Genomic DNA, 21,725 nt, shown 5'->3' with positions numbered 1-21,725 from the left:
CAGCCTACTTTCTCACAACTGGCAAGGCATTTTATTTGCTTGCTTGTTACATTTATATCTCCTCTTTCCTGAAAAAGGCTCAAAGTGCTCTCCTCCCCACATTATCCTCACAGCAACTCTGAGAGGTACCCCTGGCTGGGACACTTTGCCTGTCTTAAGGTCATATCATGAGTTCCATGCCCAAGTCTGGCTTCACACCCAGCTCTCCTAATTCAAAACCAACACTCTAATCAACATATGGTTCTGGCTCCTTTTTTTAAAAAATTAACAACTTGGGATAAGGTTAAGGGTACAGAAGGTAAAGGGGGATATGAGGGGAGAAAAATGGAGGGGGAGGAGTTCCTTTTGAGGTATTCCATGCACAGCTTGTAAAGTTACTTTTAATAGTAATTCATCCCCATTACTTGTTATAGTTCTTCAAAAGTAATTCACTGCCATTGCTCATGGGTAACTTGGGTTGTTGTTGCAATAATTAATAGTTTTTGTTACTTTTCATTGCTTTAAAAAAGTCTCATAGACTGATGAGAGAATGACAAAAAAGTCGACAACATACCTGTAAAAACATACCTGTAAAATGATGTAAAATTGCTCTAAAAAGCATTTTAAAAGTAACCAGAAATGTTATTATTGCATTCAACAACAAGAGAATAACTTCATTCCACATATTACATCCGTTTTTATATTTAGATTTGTAATAGTGTTTAAGGCAGCTATTCAAGGCAGCTATTCAAGGCAGCTATGGTATGTATAATATGTTATCTCCACACTTTGTTCATATGTCACAAGGAACATTTTGTTTTCTAGAGTGTTTCAAGCTACTCAGCTTTTAAGCTCATTCAAGGCAGGCTATTGCCAGACAAATAAATGCACATGCAACAGACATAAAAAGAGCTTTCACCAATATGAAACAGTGTGCGGGAGGTGGGATCAGTCAATGTTCCTTGGTTTGTGAGAATGAGGGCATTCTAGATTCAAGGGACATTTAGCAGCAGCAACAACAGCAACAAATTAGGCCACCAGACTACATCTCCCACCACCCCTGGCCACTGCTCATACTGGCTGTGATTGGTGGAGGTCAAAAATGTCTATAGAGAGGCATGAGTTCCCAGGGAGGGCATTTGTTCAGAGTTTTGAATTGACCATGTCAGAATTTTTTCCAGTGTCCAAATGGTTTTTCTCCTATCTCAACATGGTACTAGCTTTTTCTTCCTATATTTTTGATCATTTTTCACACTGTCAGAACATTCGTTCGTTCGTTCGTTCGTTTGTTCGTTCGTTCATTTATTTATTTATTTATGTTCTGCCTTGTACTGAGAATCTTTGTTTAGTGCAATGGTGCTTCCCAAGAATCTCACCATTCATGCAATGATGAGCCCAGGGAAGCAACAGAGCACAGGGGAGCACAGGGGTACTGGACGGAGGCTTGCTGGACACTGCCAAGTGCCACACAGCCACAGGGCCAAAGCACAGAACCAGTTTGTCCCTAGACCACCTGTCATTAGGACGTGACACATGATAAATCCCACAAAATTCTGTCAGAAAGTGACAGAAAAGGAAGTGAGCCACCAAAGGAAGCACAAAGGCCCAATCAGGAAGTGCCCTGAGATGGCAAACTATAGGCACAAACTCTCTGGACCTTTACTTACCCAGTGGTCTTCAAAGTCACCAATGATCACAGCAGGACCAAAAGATCTAGCAGGATTCATGGAGCAACCAGTGTAGTAGATCTAGAGGAAGGAAAGGGGATACATTTATTGCTGCCACCTCTACTGTCCTGGTCAAGGTGTCCCGCTCTAAAATCCCCTGTCTGAAATATCAGGCCTGAAACCCTAAGGCCAGGGTGGGCTCTTTACGATGTCACAAGGGTGGGCAGCTCTCTTTCAAGTGCCTCTGTCACTGCGGTGAGAGCTTGTGCAATGAGAACACTCACAAGACCATTACACAAGATATAAAAATACAAAAATACAAAAAGGAACAAGACAAGGATGCCCATTGTCTCCTTTACTGTTTGTACTATTTATTGAAACATGATTACAACAAGTTAGACAGAAAAACAGATACTGTATAAAAAGACTCAAAATAAGAGGGAAAGAATATAAAGTACGTACAGGCATATGGGCATGACATGGTCTTTATAGAGGATCCGATAAATTCAATAGGGACATTAACAAAAACAATTAATTTTTGGGGGGGATGTATCTGGACTAAAAGTAGAAAAACAAAAAACACAAATTATGACTAAAACCATGAAGAAAGAAGAGATCCAAAATTCAGTAGAAATGACAGGTTTTAAAGAGGAGAAAAAAGTTAAATATCTAGGAATTCAGATTTTTAAAAAAAGTACTTTGATCAAAGACAACTACATTAAACTAATTGGTATGATTGAAAAATATCTGGAAAAATAGTCAAAATAGCAATTATTATTTATAGGGAGGATTGCAGCTGTGAAGACCAATATATACCCTAAAATGATATTTCTTTTTCAGACAATGTCAGTTCTTACAAAACAATTAATACTTCAAGAATTTACCCCCCCCCCAAAATAAAGTTTGTTTGGCAAGAGAAAAAAACCTAGAATAAAAATCAAAGCACTTCAAGATACAAAACAAAGAGCAGGCTTTGGACTTGCAGATTGGTTTTTACTGTGTTTCCCCAAAAATATAAGAGTCTTATATTAATTTTTGCTCCAAAAATACATTAGGGCTTATTTTCAGGGGATGTTTTATTTTACAGTCATGTCATCTTGTAGTTGCTACACAATGCTGCACAAGGGTGGAGGGTGGGGTTGCACTTAACTAGGGCTTATTTTGGGGGTAGGGCTTATATTCTGAGCATCCTGAAAAATCATACTAGGGCTCATTTTCAGGTTAGGTCTTATTTTCGGGGAAACAGGGTATATTATATTATATTATATTTATATTATAAAGTCTGTGCTCTAGTTTGGATAAAGGAATGGATGGTTTTAGAAAATGACAGAATATTAAAATTAGAAGGATATGATTTAAATCTAGGATGGCACGTCTTCCTATGGTATCAAAAAACAAAAGACAATAAACAATTTAAGAACCATCTGATAAGGAAAGACTTAAACTGAGTATGGACCAAGATCCAGGAAGAAAATTACCAAAAAGTTCCTGAATGGGTCTCACCAATGGAAGCCTTTGCACAACCAACATTAATGGAAAAGAAGAAACTCTTGAGATATAGAGACTTGTTAAAAGAGGACTTAAGTATGAAATCAAGGGAAGAACTAGAAGAACAAGGTACACTACTTGACTGGTGGACGAAAACACAAATAGATTCAGACATCACTGGATAAGATACTTCTGAATGTGAAGGAAAACTGATTAAAATGTTGTATAATTATCTACTAGAATTAAAAAGATGAAATAGTGAAAGAATGCATGATAAAATGGGCCCAAAATGCGGGCCACAATGTTAACTTAAAGTCATGGTGACAAATATGGGAAGGTAATATTAAACTAACAAAAGCAATGGTGTATGACACCTGAAAAATGATCGAAGATATACCAAAGTACCTCTAACAAATGTTGGAAATACAAATCAAAAGAAGGTAGTTTTTATTGTATGTGGTGGACTTGTAGGGAAGGTAAGAGCTTTTGGAAACTAGTCCATGAGTTTTTACAAAAAAAATGTTATCCTCTATAATTCCATACGAACCTGGATTGTTTTTGTTGAATATAATACCAGACTCGATAGAAAAAGAAAAAAATACATTTGATCATACGTGTAACTGCAGCAGGAAGAATTTTATATGCCAAATACTGGGAAAATGAGGAGACTCCAACAACCCAAGAGTTAACAGAATTTTTTTTTGAAGCAGCAGAGATGGATATTTTAACTGAAGTATTAAAAGAAATTGCTGAGGCTAGAAAAAAAGTGGCAACCTTTGTATAATTGGATGAGAGATGAGAACATGAATGGGTTAAAATTATGAGAAAGAAATTATAAGATACAATTTTAGAATTTAAAGACTTAGAAAAATGATTAGGGTGAAATAAGCTTAGTAAGAAAAATAATAATGATATATACTGTTCTCTATCACATTCTGTATCTTTTATTTACCCCAGTACCCTGATCCAAATCCCCTTCCCTATGATCTTCCCTTACCCAATGAAAAATTGATAATAATAATATTTTTTTAAAAAACACTCACAGGTCACAACGCTCCACCCCACCCTCTGCCTCACTCCAAATGGCACAACAATGGGCCCAAGTATAACCGCCCACTGCCTCTCTCTACCCATCTTGCTCCTAGATTTTTGGTGCACTCATGTTGTGCAAATGTGATACGCATGCAAGCCCCTGGTGGCTGCCAGTTGGCAGCGACTGACAATTGAAGCTGGGTCTTCATTCCAGTTCCTAAAAACAAAGAAACAAATCAAGCAGGCAGAACTTCCCTAGGTTTTTTTTTTTAAAGGCACGACCATTCTCTAAAACATTAGCCTTTGTTCTGAGAGCAAAGATCTAACCCCTGTTTATGACCACAACTCATGTATACAACTGAAGATGTTCTCCTTCAGACCCTGTGATCATTTGCTCAGGCCAAGATATACACAGGTACGGTAGAAATATAATTTGGTTGTCAGCTCGCTCCTCATCATCATTGGATTTATGATGATGGTGAACAGGAAAATAGGGCCTGGGGCATATGCCTGGGCTCCCGGTGGCTGCAGTATACCTGTTTGACCAGGAACGCCCTGTCCCCAAGGCAATCTGCAATTAAAGTCATCTGCCCTTTTAAATGATACAGCAGGGTTGTGGTGAGTGTTTTTCTGCAGGTTCATCTCACGCAATGTCCTTCACTGTGCAAGTGGGTCCGGTCTCATATAAGCCTTTCCCTCAGAACCAGTGGACCCCCTTTAGGTGAGTGACATTTAAAGTTCACTGGTGGGGTGGGGGAAAGGAAGAGACAAACCTGGAAAGGACTTCACCCAAAAACTCCATCAATTAAAAGGACACCACTGTCCGAGTGCATGTTCAAGAGCATGAAATGACACATGTTGAACCAAGACACCTTTGTGTGCTGCCTGCCTAGTGTGCTAGACAAGAGAAAGACTGGGTTAAGAGTCCACTTGACCATGAATGTCACGAGGTGGTCCTGGGCCCTTCAGATCCTGACCTTCCTCATAGGCTGCTGTGAAGGTAAAATCTGGTGGTGAAGTCCATGTGTAACCTCTAGAGGTATAAATATATAAGCCAGATAGATAATTATACCTTAGATATATAAATACTGTATATAAATCAGAGCTGTCATTTTTCTCTTCATTTAACTAAAAAGCCATTGAGAGGAAGACATCCCTCTGCTCTATTTTGATATTTTAAGTAGCAAACAGCAGCCATAGGAGACAGCAATTTCATCAAATGTCAAATACAGTATCCATTTAGTCAAATGATCCAAAGGAAGCAGATTAAATCATTGTCTCTTCCCATTGTACCTGTCAAAAACTAATGCCTGCCTGCCTGTTGTGACGTTTTGAAAAAGTTGAGACGTTTAGTCACTGATCCCTCTTGTCATGCATACTTTGGCGCCAGGACTTGAAGGAATGGAAATGGAAATCAAGCATGGCTGTAACACTCATAAGAGAATGATGTGAATGAGCTTGCCCTGGGCTTTTAGGGGAAGTCTAGAACTACTGTATCTTCCATTCTCAGTTAAGAAACAGACAGCAGGCAATCCAGCATGATGAATACAAGGGGAGTTCACCTCTGAGTAAGGATGCCTAGGAACGCACTGCTTTTAGTGAGTGGCTGAAGCCTAAACCAAGAGTGGAAACCAGTTCAATCTGGATCTAAGGGTTGATCTTGGCATGATTTGCAGTAGATCTGGAGGGATCTTAGCAACACTGACAACAAAGCAAGTCTCCTAAACTAAACAGCTAAAATGCAGAAAGCTTGGGATAAGAAAGAGTGGATTTACAGGTTTAGCCAGTCAAGATGGAGAGTTGGCAGCCAATTCAGAATTAAGATATGACTGAAGACTGAGGAACACTTACTGCTTCCTAGAAATCATATGACGCCTGGTTGTGTGGCTGAGGCCTGCACCCCTGTACCTCAAAATCAGACATGGCTTTAACATAAACTGGCTCTGCTTCAGTTAAAATCAGCTTTTCCACTGGAGTGTTGTTGAACTAATTAATTTTAAAACCACTTCCCTTTTGTATCTAATGCCATCTTTGGCTTCATTAACAAAATCCATGATCTACTAGTCCTTTCTATTTTCTATGGCTCATTTTTCTGTTTGTAAAACTAAGGTAACTATGAATGTTATTCGGTTCTATGAGCAAGGACCCCTGTGGGGCTATTTGGCCTGGACATCATCTCAAGGGGGAGGGGGGGGGCTGAACCTTGCTATCGGTGTATCTCTGTCAAGCATTAAATGAATTTTAAAAATTATATGCTCTTCTTTACATTATAATATTTTTTACTCCTCCTCTAAAGCAATGAGGAAGGACAGATCCTGAAGCTGAGTCTCCAATACTTTGGCCATCTCATGATAAGAGAAGACTCCTTGGAAAAGACCCGGATGTTGGGAAAGTGCGAAGGCAAGAGGAGAAGGGGACGACAGAGGATGAGATGGTTGGACAATGTCATCGAAGCAACCAACATAACTTTGACCAGTGGAAACCAGGAGGGCCTGGTGTGCTCTGGTCCATGGGGTCACAAAGAGTCGGACATGACTTAACGACTAAACAACAACAAAATCAATGAATAGTCTTCACAATGTAAAATCAGCCAGGCCTCACCTGAGCTCTCAAAGGGCCTGAATGCTTCTTATGAGAATATTTATAAAAATGCAAAATTATGGCTTGTGTCTTACTGAGTTTGTACTGAATGACAAAGTCCTATCAGCATATAGTTATGTGGAATCACACTCTTTTGCTGTCCTTCCGCAAGCAGGCAAAGACCTTTCTCTTCAGACACGTTTTCCATGAGTGGCATTTTTAAATGGGTTGGTGTGCCTTGTTGCCTTTGAATGTGCTTTTGGTATTGAAGTTGTTTACTGTGTTTTAGTGCGGCATGTGTTTGATTGTTTTTAGTATTTGTATACTTAACTGTTTTTAGCTTTAATTATTTTCTAATTATCTAACTGCCTCGGCTCTTATTTATGGAGAAAGAGGGGTAAAAATATTATAAATAAATAAATACTTGAGCAAGCAATGCCATTGTAGAAGCAGAGGATAGGTTCTTTCACAGAGGCCAGTCAGAGCTGGGCAACATTCCTTTTTCAGACTCTAAGTCCCAGAATCCCCAGCCAGCTTGGCTATAGGCACCATGCAGCTTCTGGCTGTACACTGCATCCAAGCCATTGGCGGTGTGTGTGTGTGTGTGCGTCCTGGTCCCCTTGAAATATATGAGTGTGTGTGCTTTTTAAGAGGATATATTTTCTTTTTGTTTAAAACTGTTGTTCTGTACCCTAATGGCTTCAGTTAAAAGAACTGCTGGGTTCTTTTAACTGAAGTTAAAACAGTGGTTTAAGCATCTGGTTGCAGAGATAGAAGGTGGGAGTTTGATTCCCCACAGTGCCTCCTTGATAGAGGCTGGACTTAATGATCCATAAGATTCCTTCCAATTCTGAAGTTCTAAGAGAATGATGATGATGATTACTATTATGAATAAGGAAGTCCTCAATTAGACATCTTCAATTTGCTTCCTTCTGTATTTATTGGGGACTATTTATTATTTCCTACCGTAGAACTTGATGGCTACACAGTAGTTAGGCATCAGAGAATGATTGAATCAGACAGTGACAGAATCTGGTATCCAAACAGCCTCTAACCATCAAGCCATATAAGCAAAAATAACTGCAGGTACAGACTAGCAATGGACATTTCACAGCTTTTCATTCTTGGAGAAAAAATGAAGGGGGGGGGCAGCCTTTGTCTTCACAGCATGCTTTTTCTGCAAGGGCTCCCTCCTCCAAGGAAGCTCATCAGAAAATGTGCCTGATTTCTCTGAAGCTTCCTTGATTTTTTTTTCCAGGAATACAAGCTAAACTGAACAGGATTACTGCAATTCCTACACAGGATGTAATCTTTCCTGCATAGGATGAATGGGAAAGGGCAATAAGCTGCACAGAATTTGGACGTTTTCTGTGCAGAGTGACAGGTGAAAAACAAAAGCAACAAAATGGAGACGGAAGATGAAGCCAAAGTCACATTTTTGTAAGAAGCAGAGAGAAATCTTGACCAGGCAGCAAGAAGTCTTGGCAGGAAGTGCCAGCATCACATTCTGAAAATTTCTGAGAATGGGAATTGTGACTTGACACATTCCTACCAAAGAACAGCAGATTTAAACTAAAATGAAAACAGTACACAGTGTTTAATTGCTAAAGTTAAAGTTAAGTTAAAGTAAATAGGAAGTCTCACCACTAAATCTCTATAGCATTTTTGGAGAGGGCAAGCTGAAAACTGTTCCCCAGCCCTCTGAAAACTGCCCTTCCCTCCATAGGACAGAAGATTTGAGCATTGTAGCCAACAAATTATGGTTTGAAGTTCATGTAAGAACAAGTGGCCTGACCCTATGGTAACTATGCTGGCACAACCTTCCACTCAGCAAAGCTTCAGTGGGGCACTGATCTATGTACCATCAACTTTTTAAAATGCAAAAAGTTTAATTTTTTTAGAGCTGAAAAGTGCTGACTAATTTATTTTTTTTAAAAAAACTCCTCTTGTGAAAATGTTTATATAATTATTTGAATTGTCCTCACTTGTCTTCACTGATGTCATGACATGACAGACTCATCATGTTCATGATATGATTTTTGACTGATTTGCCCTATGATTAATCCAGAAAGGTGTAGGGACCAACTAAGAATAGCACTAAAGTTGAAAGAATAAGTGGAAATAGTGTTGCTAAACAGGATTATCTCCCTGTTTTCCCCATCCCCCCCCCCACATATATACTTGCAAAATTGGAGCGGTTTTCAGGAGAAATCACCATCCCACCCAAATCACCAGTGCTGAGCCGTGAATATTGGGTGCAGCCATTAGAGCTGCTCACTGATTTTAGAGCCATAGAAGCAATACAAGAGCTGTATTGTAGGGTCAGTACTATCCTCCATGCATGCTCAAGGAGCTGTCAAGAAATGCAGTGGGCATACACACCCCAAGCAGGTGACCCAGGGCGACAGAGAAGCCAATGGACAAAGCTGGTGATCCTACGTTATCGCTCCTGCGGTCATCAGTGGATGCAAAAATGCACAAGACCAACTGGAAGGTGAGGAACAGCTCCATAGTTACTGCTTGCCCTGACGTTGTGTTATTGTACACCTGAAAGAAAGCACAAGCAAGGTCAGGACCTTTACTCTTAACAATTGGTAAAATCAGTGTCACACTGATGCCTTTGTTAGGCCAGTTCCCAAGTTCCCAAATACTGTGCAAGCTTTTAAGTTTCCCTGATGGTGAACAAAGCAACTGATTCAGGGAGTGGCTGATGTTCAAGCCGTAGAATCTGTATTTAGTTACAATTGTATAAGAGACAGTGAGAGGATGACAGTATTATTAGACACTGAGCTGGTTTTAGATTATACCTGGGCCCCTCCCAGGAGTTGCCAGGGAAAGAGATTAGAAAGTTATTTTTTCTTTATTCCTTTATTCTACTTTAGGAATAAAAGAATAAAGAAAAAATATCTCTGCTTCTTGTACAGTAACATACCTATTTAATTAAAAAACGTCTGGATGCAACGAGCCACAACCTTTTTCCCATCCACCTCACTGCCATTTCATATATTTAATATACTCATACAGTATATTAAGTACTGTATCACATGAGATAGCATGTGATACAGTACCTCCATCTTTCACTGAAACCACACCTTCATATTATAAAAGTAATAAAAAACTTTGCCAATGGAGTGAAGTTATTCTTTGCTGTAACAACTGCAATGTAATGTATCTGTCCCTTGTAACTAGTAGCTGGTAACTAGTTATTTGCAATTAGTTACAGTGGATCCTTGACTTACAGATGGCTTGACTTACAGACTTTTTGAGTTACAGACTTCTCTAGCTGCAAAATTTAGGTTTGACTTGCAGACTGAGATTTGACTTACAGACCAGAAAAAAACCAAAATGGAACAAAAACGGCCTGTTACGGGATTAATCGGTTTTCAATGCACTGTAGGTCAATGGAGACTTGACCTACAGACTTTTTGACTTGAGAACCACCTTCCAATACGGATTAAGTTCTCAAGTCAAGACCCCACTGTAATGCTAAGTTCTGTCTGGATAAAAGAAACAAACAAGAGGAGAACACCCATTTTTTAAAATGCAGTAGTTTGTTTAGAACTGCACCATCCATGCATCACTTCCTCGGTCAATGGAAACAGAAATGGAGAGAAATTTGGCAACTTTTTTACTGATAATTGCCATAAGCATTCCTACTAGCATTGAACACTGAGCCCTTAACAGTTTGAAATGCTCATGATTTGAAGATGTGACTTTCAGTTGAATCTCTTTCCAAAAACACCACACCTCAATCTTCAATCTTACTGATGGATTTTAAAGCAAGAGTGGCAATTATCATGCTGGTGTTGGGTCACCGACTCGTACTGCAAATGATTTCTGTATTGTTGTTAATGGGAGTGCATGGCTTATGAGGAAAATGCAATGTTGAAATCCACTGGGAAAAGAAGAATGGCAGACTGAAGAAGCAAAATAATGGCATAGACAGTCTCATCTTCCTGTCTTGGGGGATAAAATATATACTGAAGCATCCTAAACTTCACTGAGTATTTAGAGTGGTTAATGGAATATAAGAAAATTCTGTTGTGTAGTCTGACACTTCAGGGCAGATGACACTTCAGGGCAGATGACACTTCAGGGCAGATGACAGATCTCCTCTGGGGCGCATTCCAAATTTTTCCAGCTTCTGCAAATCGTCCAGCTGTCTCCCTATTTGGATGTCTGGTAGTCTCAAGAAATTGATTACTGCAATGAAGTCTTCGTGAGACTCCCCTTGAGGCTGATACAGAAGCTTCAAGAAGTCCAGAATGCAGTGGCCAGACCGATTGCTGGGGTGAGGAACTTCGATAACCCCAATTCTGGTCCGCCACCACTGGTTACTGGTTTGCTTCCATGCCAGGTTCAGCATCTTTGTTATAAAGCCCTAAACGCTTTAAGACATGTACTACAAATTAATTCCCTCATTAAAAGTAACAAGAATGGTGGCATAATAAATGTTGCTCAATATGGTACCTGTACCTCGTGGTGTAGTGGGGAGTCTCCTGGTTAAACTACAGTACTCTGCAGCTGAATCACTTGCATGATATCCTGTTTACGCTGCATGATCATTACAGAATCACTAACAGTAATGCCTACGATCCTGCTAGGTACGAGCAGAGTGCAGTGCTCCACTGGAACAAGGAACGAGTGCTCCTTTCATGTAAGAGGAGAATCCTTTCTAGGAAGACCTGGCCTCTGATGGCGAAAGGAGGCCCCTGATACTTCCTGGAGTGAAAGCAGGAAAAGTTAAACTCTTCAAGTTGTATTTATAGCATGCGTCGTTTGATGGAACTGAATTTAGCCACTATTGCCAAACTTCCAGCCCTGAAATAGGTCCTGACCAACAGTTGTTATGGGCAATGCTTTTAGAAACATTGCAAGGGAGCAGCAAAGGGTTCTGTACCCAGGGGGACACCCGATAGCTATCTTGTGAAAAGCTCAGTTTGGTCCTGGCATACCTTGTGCAAATTCATTGTTTCAAATGATGCTTGTAACTGTCATGGGGAGGGGCAAAAGCTCTGTCACTCAAACTGACTCCTGAAATTCTAACCCCAAAAGGCATTTATCCTGCTATATTCAGCATTGCCCAAATTTCTCTTTATAGCCTTGAGGGCTAGAACCTTGAACAACAGGGAAAATAAACACTGTTTGTTTCAAGTACAGAAACTGTAGGTCCATTCAAAACCTTGCACTTCTGCTATGTGCTCATGGACACGGAAGACACATGTTTTGTATAAGAATGTACGGATAATCCATGCTTTGAAGGAAATGTTGCCTTCTTTTCCGGCTGTAATCCCTGGGCTTAAATCAGAAGCTCAGAAGGTAGGTAAACGGGGTGATAACAATTCTATCTGAGGGTGTGATTAGATAGGGAGAGAGAGGAAGGTCTGCATCTGATCACTCAAGAAAGGGTTGCTTTGCAATTTCCCTTAAAGTGACCTTTCCGTCTGCCAGGGAATTGCTTCATCCTGGCCCCCCAAAAAGTAGTAACTGGACATGGATCAGGATCAGGATGGCGCACAATTCCCAGTGCATTGTGTGATCACCAGGAAAGAGATTGCACTGGCCTAATCCACAAGCAGTCCAAATTTTGATCTCTTTCCCTGTGAAACCATAACCTGAGTCTATGGGAAGAAAAGTGTCCCAGAGCATTAAATCAATGTATTCTTTTGAGAGGCAGAAATTTGTCTCATGAATTTTTCACCACATAACTTGATGCCCACCTTTTCAAAGAACCTGAACTCCATCGTGAACAGGAATGACCAGGGATTTGCGCTCCCAATGACAAGACCACATGCAGGATCAAAGGCGGAGAACCATTGCCTGGAGTATGTATATATGATACCTCTTTTCTGTTTTATCTGGGCATCATTCTTCTTATAACTTCTCCCTTCTTGCTCAATTGTTTGCCTAAGGGAACTTGCATGTTCTGAGGTGAGATAAAAAGTCCCAAAGGGCAGTTTCACACCAACAAGATTGACAACATGCTAGACCAAATAAGGAGAACATAAAAGTGCTATAAGGAGACTGGAAGAAATGAGTCAAAGATATAACAGTTACCTCTAATTAGGAGGAGGTGGTTTTGGTAAAGAGGGTATGATTGGAGTTAAATTTCAAGAAATGCAATGAGGAGGAGGAACATTACCTATTTGTTACAATTACTTTTAAAAGTGATTTTAAAAGGGCATTTAAAGCATTTTGACAGGAATTTTCCATATTTCTGTCTCTGCTTCTTGTACAGTAACATCACGAGTTGATTTCTGTCATTCTAATAAATATTCTTTTCATGAGACCTGTCCCACTGAAGAACAGACCCATCTTGCCATGCATGGTGTCCCACCAGAGGCTCAATAGACACCTCCTTTTTGCTGCTTAATAGGTACTTCAGAAAAATAAGGTTCTGAAGCGTGTTATGATCAATCTCTGCCTGGCGAGTTTCATTAAGCTTGCCGGGTCACAAATTATGTAGGCCTGAGTTATAGCCGTATCTGTTTGCAAGCCAAGCGTGACTATATCAAGAATCTGACCATTCAGGTATACAAAATTTCTCCATTCAAGTATGCTTTTTAATTTGACCAGCAGAGCAAGTGCGTCACAGATGAAAATCTTTGTTGCTGCTGGAATGCCACTGGTATTGCAAATGGCTCTCCTGCCCAATGATATACAGTTATCTAGCTACACCTTATATAACATAAAAACTAATCAAAACAGAATCATAGCCATCATCCAAGAAAGCCCACTATGACATCTGAGTAGAAGTGTATACTGTACAGTGCTCCCAAACCCTAGGTATATGCAATTACAATAGACATGTCCTGCCACTATTTTCTGATTAGGTGTACGTTCACAACAATGCAGTGATGTAACTCTTGGTCCTTTGAGGACACATGGATGTCAACAAAAGCCTCCGCAGAGTGAATGATTGTGCTGCACAGCACATGAGACCTTGTCTGCAAACCCTCTCAAAATTACCTCGATTGGTCTGGAATAAGGGTGCACAACTGGTGACTCAGGGGGTTGCATGCAGCCCTAAAGATCCCAGTCAAGGGATATTTCCACTTCTGCTACTGTTGTTTCAGTTTCTGAGATGGGTGATGCTAAAGGGCCACAGTCTTTCCATGCCACGTTTGACTTTGGACATCCCCTGGCAATATGGGAGGGAGCCATGTTGTAAGCAGTTTCCCTTTGGGGATATGCCAGATTCTAAGCAGAGCTATTTCCTTTCGTGGTGTTGTAGTGGACAGAGTGATGGACTCGGACTCAGGAGGTCTGGGTTTGAATTCCTGCTCTGCCATGGAAACTCACTGGTAGGGTGGGGCTGGTAAAACCGCTCCTTAAATACTTCACTTACCTTGAAAGCCCTATCAGGGTTGCCATAAGTCAGTTCTGACTTGAAGGCATGCAGCAATAAAATTTCCTTCCTTTCCTTGGAAAAAGTTATGCTTCAGCCAATCACATTAAAAGGAATTCCACATCTTTGGCCAGGAATGCAAGAGGTCCTTAAATTAAGTTATCCTGTGATCTTCCTGAGCCTTTCTTCTGCCCTCAAACCCAACTACCTGTAAATAGAACTTGGAATGTTACTATCTATAGATAGCAATGTGTTATTCACCATTACTTCTTCAAAGTAATGCATTGTTTCGTTGCTCTTTTTTTTTTAAAAAAAAGTGATCTATCTATATATAATCCCTGTTGTGAATTTTCCACAAACGTCCACTCAAAAACAATAGCTTGGAACCACATGATTCACTACATACCCCAAAGTAGCAACATTAGTAGGGGTTAACATATTTTTAGGAATGCAGCAGTGTTATAGAAAACATCATGACTTGGAACATGTTGGCTCCAAGCTTTGTCTGTGAGCACCCGGATTTGTTCCCACTGAACCACCCAACCCACAAATCACACAAGCCCCTTCTCACTTGCTTTTTTTGTTACCTGGGCTTCTACTCCAGTGGTGGCAAGAAATGAGGAGGAGGGAAAAATGTGAGGGACATTTTCTTTCTTGTTCCTCCTTCAGCACCTCGCAGGCTGCTACACACTGTGTTGCCTGCAAGTCACCTGAGAAGTACATTTTCCCAAAGGCTACTACAGGTTACCAGTAAAATTGAGGGAAATTATGTTCCCAAAATTATGTTTCCCCTGAATGGATTGCTGCCTTGTTGTGGCGGAGGGGCTGGAGTAATTCGGAGAAGCTATGGGCTATGCCGTGCAGGGAGAACCAAGACGGACAAGTCATAGTGAAGAGTTCTGACTAAACGCGATCCACCTGGAGCAGGAATTGGCAAGCCACTCAAGTATCTTTGCCAAGAAAACTCCATGGACAGAAACAAAAGGCTAAAAGATGTGATGCTGGAAGATGGGCCCCTCAGGTTGGAAGGCATCCAACATGCTAGTGAGGAAGAGCGGAGGACAAGTACAAGAAGCTCCAGGACTAATGAAGTGGTTGGGCCAAAGCCGAAAAGACACTCAGCTGCAGATGCACCTGGAAGTGAAAGGAAAGTCTGATGCTGCAAAGAAAAATACTGCATAGGAACCTGGAATGTAAGATCTATGAACCTTGGGAAGCTGGATGTGGTCAATGATCACTGCAGATGGTGACAGCAGCCACAAAATTAAAAGACACCTGCTTATGGGGAGGAAAGTGATGACAAACCTAGACAACATCTTAAAAAGCAGAGACATCACCTTGCTGACAACGGTCATGAAGAGTCAGACACTACTTAACGACTAAACAAAACAACATGTTCACCAACTCTGTGGATGAAATCTTGTTGCTTAGAATAAAAAAACCCATAACTTCAGGAGAATTGTGGTGGGAATTCTTTATCCACTGGTGACAAATACATTGAAAGTTATGAATTTTCTTAGGATGAGCTGCATGTGCTGTGATTATAACTTCAGTTTAAGAAGACTTATAGAACCATTTGTCTTGTGTCTCTTGTTCTTGTATTGTAAATCTCCAGGGTTCATATTTCAGACCTAGTGATGTTTTAACACATCAGTTTTTCATGCGGCTTAAGAGAATATAAAAGGCCCAAAATATATATCTAATCATTTCTTAAGCATGGATTAGTTTGTTGGTGTGAAATATAAGAAACTGGCAAGTCAAACATGAAAACCTGAGAACATTTAATTTGTTGTGGGTTTTTCGGGCTCTTTGGCCATGTTCTGAAGGTTGTACTTCCTAACATTTCACCAGTCTCTGTGGCCGGCACTCTGTCCTCTGAAGATGCCGGCCACAGAGACTAGCGAAACGTTAGGAAGTACAACCTTCAGAACACGGCCAAAGAGCCCGAAAAACCCACAACAAACATTAAATCCCAGCCGTGAAAGCCTTCGCGATCATTTAATTTGTTGAATTGGCATTATTAATTTGTTAAATAACTCATTAATTTTAAAATTATTGATGGGGTATACAGAAAATGGCATAAGTTGTTGCCATTGACACCTAGCTGTCATTGGCTCCATCCAAAGTGCTATTTTTGTTATGGTGCTATAGCTTTCCTCAATCTGTTTTTTCAGGTGAACTACAAATCCCATAATATAACAGTCCATTAGGGATTGTGGTTTTACCATATGGAAAAGCTGTTTGAGGGAACATGAAGTCTTTCCTTACACAATATTTCATCTCTTCTCCTACAAAGAAAGAAACATTTACACACATGGGAAAAGTAATGGTTTAATGTTAAAAGCATTAAATTGGCACTCAAAGCTCTGATTATATTGCATGTGTGACACTAGGAAGTGACAAGTCTCCTCAGGCTGTGCAAGGCACTGCAGCCAGCCCCCTGGTTACCTCAGTATCCCATAGTTTCTCCCACTGTAGAATGAGAGGTACCATCGAATGGTGAGGTAATCAAGATGGCGGCTGTAGCAGGTGCACCTGACTCCTTCCTTTGGTACCTCAAATCCGAAAAACTAAAAACAAGTCAAATGGGAGGATGGTCGAAGTGGCCTCAGATGACACTTTTGGCCCCAATTTTTGACTCATTATGCAACTGGTGATAAGAAACCTAGGACCTAGTGAAACTTGGAAATAAGCCTTTATAATGTCAAGGAAGGTGTGGTTATAACCTAATTTACTGTGCATTGTTGTTTGGAAGAGTACTATGGACTCTCGTACAAAAAGACATGTCATGCCAGCAGAGATGCCTGGAATCCTGAGTTGGCAGCACTGTGCAGGGGATTTGGTACATGACATGTAAACAGGTTATTTTTTTAAAACCCAAATTAAGCTGTTTAGTTCAGTTCAGTTCCTCAGGAAGAAGTTGCTGGAGCCATTGTGGGAGAACGGAACCCACAAAGATCAGGACAGTTCCAGTGAAGGATTAAGTCTACTGTTCTAAGAACACACAAACCTGTTAGGACCAAACTCCTCTTACCTGCAGTGGCTTGGCCTGAAAGGGACTGAGGAATAGAGTGACAGCTTCTCTGCCTCCCTCTTTGGTGGCAAGATAGTCGGGCTTTCGTTTAAGAAACTCAAGACTCAGAGGTTTCCCTCATGTCAGCCACGGATGCAGTCTCTGAATCAAAGTTTCTCATCAATTAAATAGAACAGCAGTAACCTAGTTACCACACTCTTTGATTAACTAAGATGGTACAGAATCAGGAAGGGAAAGCTCTTTGGAGCTATATTCCCAAGGAATCAGGCTAAATCCACCTTTCTGTTTCAAGTCCAATACACTGCATATTTTGCTCTTTGATATTACATGCTGTCAAGTTATGGTGACCCTAACAGGAATTTTGAAGCATGTGAGATATTCAAGGAGTGGTTTACCATAGCCATCATCCTTCTGGTGAGTATCCATGGGGAAAACAGGAATTTGAACCTGGGTTTTTTGAATCCTAGTTCGACCTTCTGTCCACTACAATTTACTGGCTCTCCATCTCTAGTCAAAACATGATCAAGGAAGGAATACCATCAGGGCGTCCCCAATGCAGGCAGAGCTATTGATGACTCAAGGCATGTTTGAACACTTATCTTTTTCAGATGTTCTGAGAATCAGGTTCTGGAATATCCTGACATGAAATGATGCATCCTAGGGCACACCTCTCAGATCCGTGCCACAGAGCTGTAACTTCCCTGATAATGGTGTGACCTAGTTTTTCACTCAACAGAACCCCAGACTATAGACAAAGGTAGGAGAGCTGCATCACTTCATTCAGTGCAACTCTTTTGGGTTGTATTCTCAGTCCCAGCATAAATGCATGCTATCAGAAACCCAGAAGGATATGACAGTATAGGAGAATGGTTATAGCTCATTTGCAGAAAGCAGTCTGATCACCATGCAGCGAAATCCACAGGGTGATCTTCCATTCATTGCCTCATATTCACAAGGTTGCTGTGAAAATAAAATAGGCAGGGGGAGATTGCTGTATGGTGCCCCAAGACCCCCTTGGCAAAGTGCAGGAATAAAAATAACTTATAGGCAAAACTAAGAGATTTCTTCATTATTGTTATTGTTATTGTTATTGTTATTGTTATCGTCGTCATCATCATCATCATCATCATCATCATCATCATCATCATCATCATCATCATCTTTTAAAACAGGCATCATGTGGCTTCCTGAATCATGCTCTCACACAGACATCTCACTGTAGCCCTTCATCCCTCCCCTCTCTGTGGGTAGTAGCATCCTTACCTTGTTAATGGCCAAGCTCCCTCGGATATGGTGTGGGGTGAGTTGATGCAGCAGGGCTGCCCCCGTCACAGCTCCCAGGATCTGTGCCACCACGTAGAAGACAGCCCTCAGGAAGGAAACTTGGGAGCCCACTAGGCATGCCAGAGTCACTGCAGGATTAATGTGAGCTCCACTGATGTGACCCACAGCTTGAACTAAGGTAGCGATGGCCAGGCCAAAGGCCAGTGAGATCTGGAGGACGTTTGGTGGAGATATGGGCCAGTTGAGAGCCGAGCCCAGGCCGAAAAAGATGAAGATCAACGTGGCTAGAAATTCAGCAAAGACTGCTCGTGTGAAGGCCACGGAGCGGAGTTCCCACATCATTGATAGGCACTGTCTTGGAGAGCAGAGGCAGAGACCAGTAGCTTAGCTCTCTGGCTTGATAACCGGTGCAGTGTCCTGGAAGGATGCTGGAGCTAAATCTCTCTGTGTGTGCCTTTTTTGGTTCATGTTTGTGCCTATATTTATATGTATATGACTACAGGACAGCTAAAAATTCTAAAATGGAGGTGGGGTTTGGAACTGTAATAACTTTTCATGCATGTTCCACCTGAGGAGGTTTCAGATCTTGCTTCCTTATCTGATAACCTGGCAAATGTTAATTATACCTCTTTATTTTCTTTCTTTCTTTCTTAGTCTTGAGAGAGTCCAACTCCTGATAGCCTAAATTGCAACATTCTTTTCCTATTAATGTGTTGAACTACTCTCTTCACCTTCGTTTTAAGTTTGGTTTTTGTGTATTCAAAATGTTTTTGTTTGCATCTTCATTTTAGGCTCTATGTTCCTGAATTATTTGCTTTCTAGGCAAGTACATCTGGCACCTTCTTACTCACCGTGGTCTCCATTGTGCAGGTGGACTTGATGGAAGGAGGTTCTGATGGATGGAACTCCCTACTTCAGGAACTGTGGGCACATCCAGACAAGGGGGCATTGGAAAGGTTAAAAGGTTCTTATCCTTAGCGTGGCCTATTTCCTCTCTCAGTTGAGTGATCTTTCTGTTCACACTGATTGACATTTCTTCTTCCATGAGAATGGTATGGGGTGGTCCAGACAGGTCTTTGGATTGCTCCAATTTGTTTCCCTTTCAATTAACAACACTCTCCTTCCTGCCCCTTTTCTTGTGGGTCTCATTCAGTGGGCTATGGCTATTTTCCTTCCCCCCCCCCAAAATTAAATAAAGTGACATAGCATGACAGCAATGCATTTACCTAGCATGGTACACATAATACTACCAATGTATCTCGTTTAGCTAGAATAATGCTGCATCAACATGAAAATCTATACAAACATTTAAAACAGTAATGGCGACTTGCTCCTGAGCACGTTGACTTTCAGACGAAGCCTTGGCAGACTGGGGCCCAAATAAACTAAGCAGGACTGGATGTCTAGCAAACAGGGAAATCACATGCAGGAGATTCAAAGGCTAGGTCCAAGATCCATCCAGAGCCAAGCCAGTCTAGTCATGACAGCAAATGGACAGGATGAGTCCAAGATGCATAGTCAAACCATCCAGAAGTCATATAAAGCCAAGAAGTCCGAAGCAAGGGAAACAGAGCAGGCAAGTTCTCGAGTAAGAAGAGACATTATTTTCGGTAGCTCTAAGTTACAGACTTATACACCCAAGTCCCTGGAGCTCCGAACACTTGGAAGGGTCATCCAGTGGAGCCATGGCAGACGGGAACAATGTAGCTACTTCACCCCTTTTATTTTTGGTGGCTGCCATTTCAAAGGTCTGAAAACACACCCCTTCGCAGGGGTAATGATGACAGCCACAACATCAGGAGAGCAATGGCAGAAAAAACATGCTAGTAGCCCTCTTAAGCCTAACGGTAGCTCTGCCCTTCCTTGTAGCAACTGGAGACCTTTCAGAGACCTCTCCTGCCCACAGATCTATGGAATTAGTTTTAGCACTACAGGTTTGCCAGTCACTGAACCCGGTACATATTTTTAGAGCTCCTGCTACTCTCCTCCTGAAATATGGATGGCTTTCAAAAGCAGTGATGTTACTTTTTTGGGGTGGGGTGGGGAACAAAAACTTCCAGAAGGCCTCATTCAGGGTGGCCATTATTTGAAGAATTCTGAGAGCTGAAGTATAATAATAATAATAATAATAATAATAATAATAATAATAATAATAATAATAATAATAATAATAATAATAATAATAACAACAACAACAACAACAACAACAACAACAACAACAATAACAATAATAACAATAATAACAATAATAGTAGTAGTAGTAGTAGTAGTAGTAGTAGTAGTAGTAGTAGTAATAATAATAATAATAATAATAATAATAATAATAATAATAATAATAATAATAATAATAATAATAATAATAATAATAATAATAATAATAATAATAATAATAATAATAATAATAATAAAAAATATGCTTGCAAGCTCTGTTCATCAGGCACATCAGTAGGATGTATGGTTTGAATAATGTTCTTTTCTTTTGGTGTTCGGGGATTATGCGGAGGTTGTTTGTTTTTTCAAGCTTCTTACATTTTTCTGCAAGGATAATCCCTTTTGTATAAGGAGGATCCTTCCTTGACCTCTTGTTTGTTGTTTTTGTTGTGGCAAGTCAGAACTGACTTATAGTTAGTGACCTTACTAAGGCTTTCCAGGTAAGTGAGATATTTAAGGAACGGTTTTACCAGTTCCAGAGCCCCGTCTTCATACACAGATATTTTACTTTGTTCTCAGCTTTTCAGCCATGGCTAAACCTGTCAGTGAAATTACAGGCCCAAGAAAGATACATTTCCAAGTCCACACATTTCATGGATCTGAAAAATCAGGTTTTGACCTACAAAAACCCCTGTCATATAAAATAGTTTCTCTTTTTACAGGATCACAGTACATTTCTGCCTTTAGGTAAGAAGGATCATACTTCTAATGGTAGTGCTAACATACCAATCAGTGTTGTGGGTAATAGTCATCTAAAGATCAATTAATGTAATAAGTAGTCACAGTGAAGTGCCCACACATGCATATTCATGCCCTGGCATAGGTCATCATGATGAGCCTATCAAACTTGCTTTTGAAACTTTCCCAGGTTAGGTGAAGGTCCTAGCTAGCATTTGATGCAACCAAGCAATGATTATTATTTGCCATCTTGGAAAACGTACTGGTAATGCTTGGCCTGGGGATTCTGGGAGCTGTAGTACAAGAAAATTAATATTTCCAATCTCTGCTTTCATTTGCCATAATAAGCCTCAGCTCTAAACTGCTATCAATAAATGTCTCCCAGAGGTGAGATTCAGCAGGTTCTCACCTATTCTATAGAACC

The 21,725-nt window shown here is 40.6% G+C and overlaps 1 protein-coding gene across 1 annotated transcript in view; it reads right to left on the bottom strand.

The window, feature by feature from the left end:
* AQP2 (aquaporin 2) overlaps nucleotides 1-20,225 on the bottom strand; it is a 33,998-nt gene extending 13,773 nt beyond the window's left edge. The window contains exons 1-3 of the mRNA XM_020784571.3: nucleotides 18,392-20,225; nucleotides 9,129-9,293; nucleotides 1,647-1,727 (exon numbers count right to left, since the gene is read on the bottom strand). Of these exons, the coding sequence (XP_020640230.3) occupies nucleotides 1,647-1,727; nucleotides 9,129-9,293; nucleotides 18,392-18,754 (609 nt within the window). The 5' untranslated portion in view covers nucleotides 18,755-20,225. The remainder of the gene's footprint in view (nucleotides 1-1,646; nucleotides 1,728-9,128; nucleotides 9,294-18,391) is intronic.
* Between the last annotated feature and the right edge of the window lie 1,500 nt (nucleotides 20,226-21,725).

This window comes from Pogona vitticeps, chromosome 2 (assembly GCF_051106095.1).
Source record: "Pogona vitticeps strain Pit_001003342236 chromosome 2, PviZW2.1, whole genome shotgun sequence".
Taxonomy (NCBI): Eukaryota; Metazoa; Chordata; class Lepidosauria; order Squamata; family Agamidae; genus Pogona; species Pogona vitticeps.
This window is presented reverse-complemented; position numbering and strand designations above follow the sequence as displayed.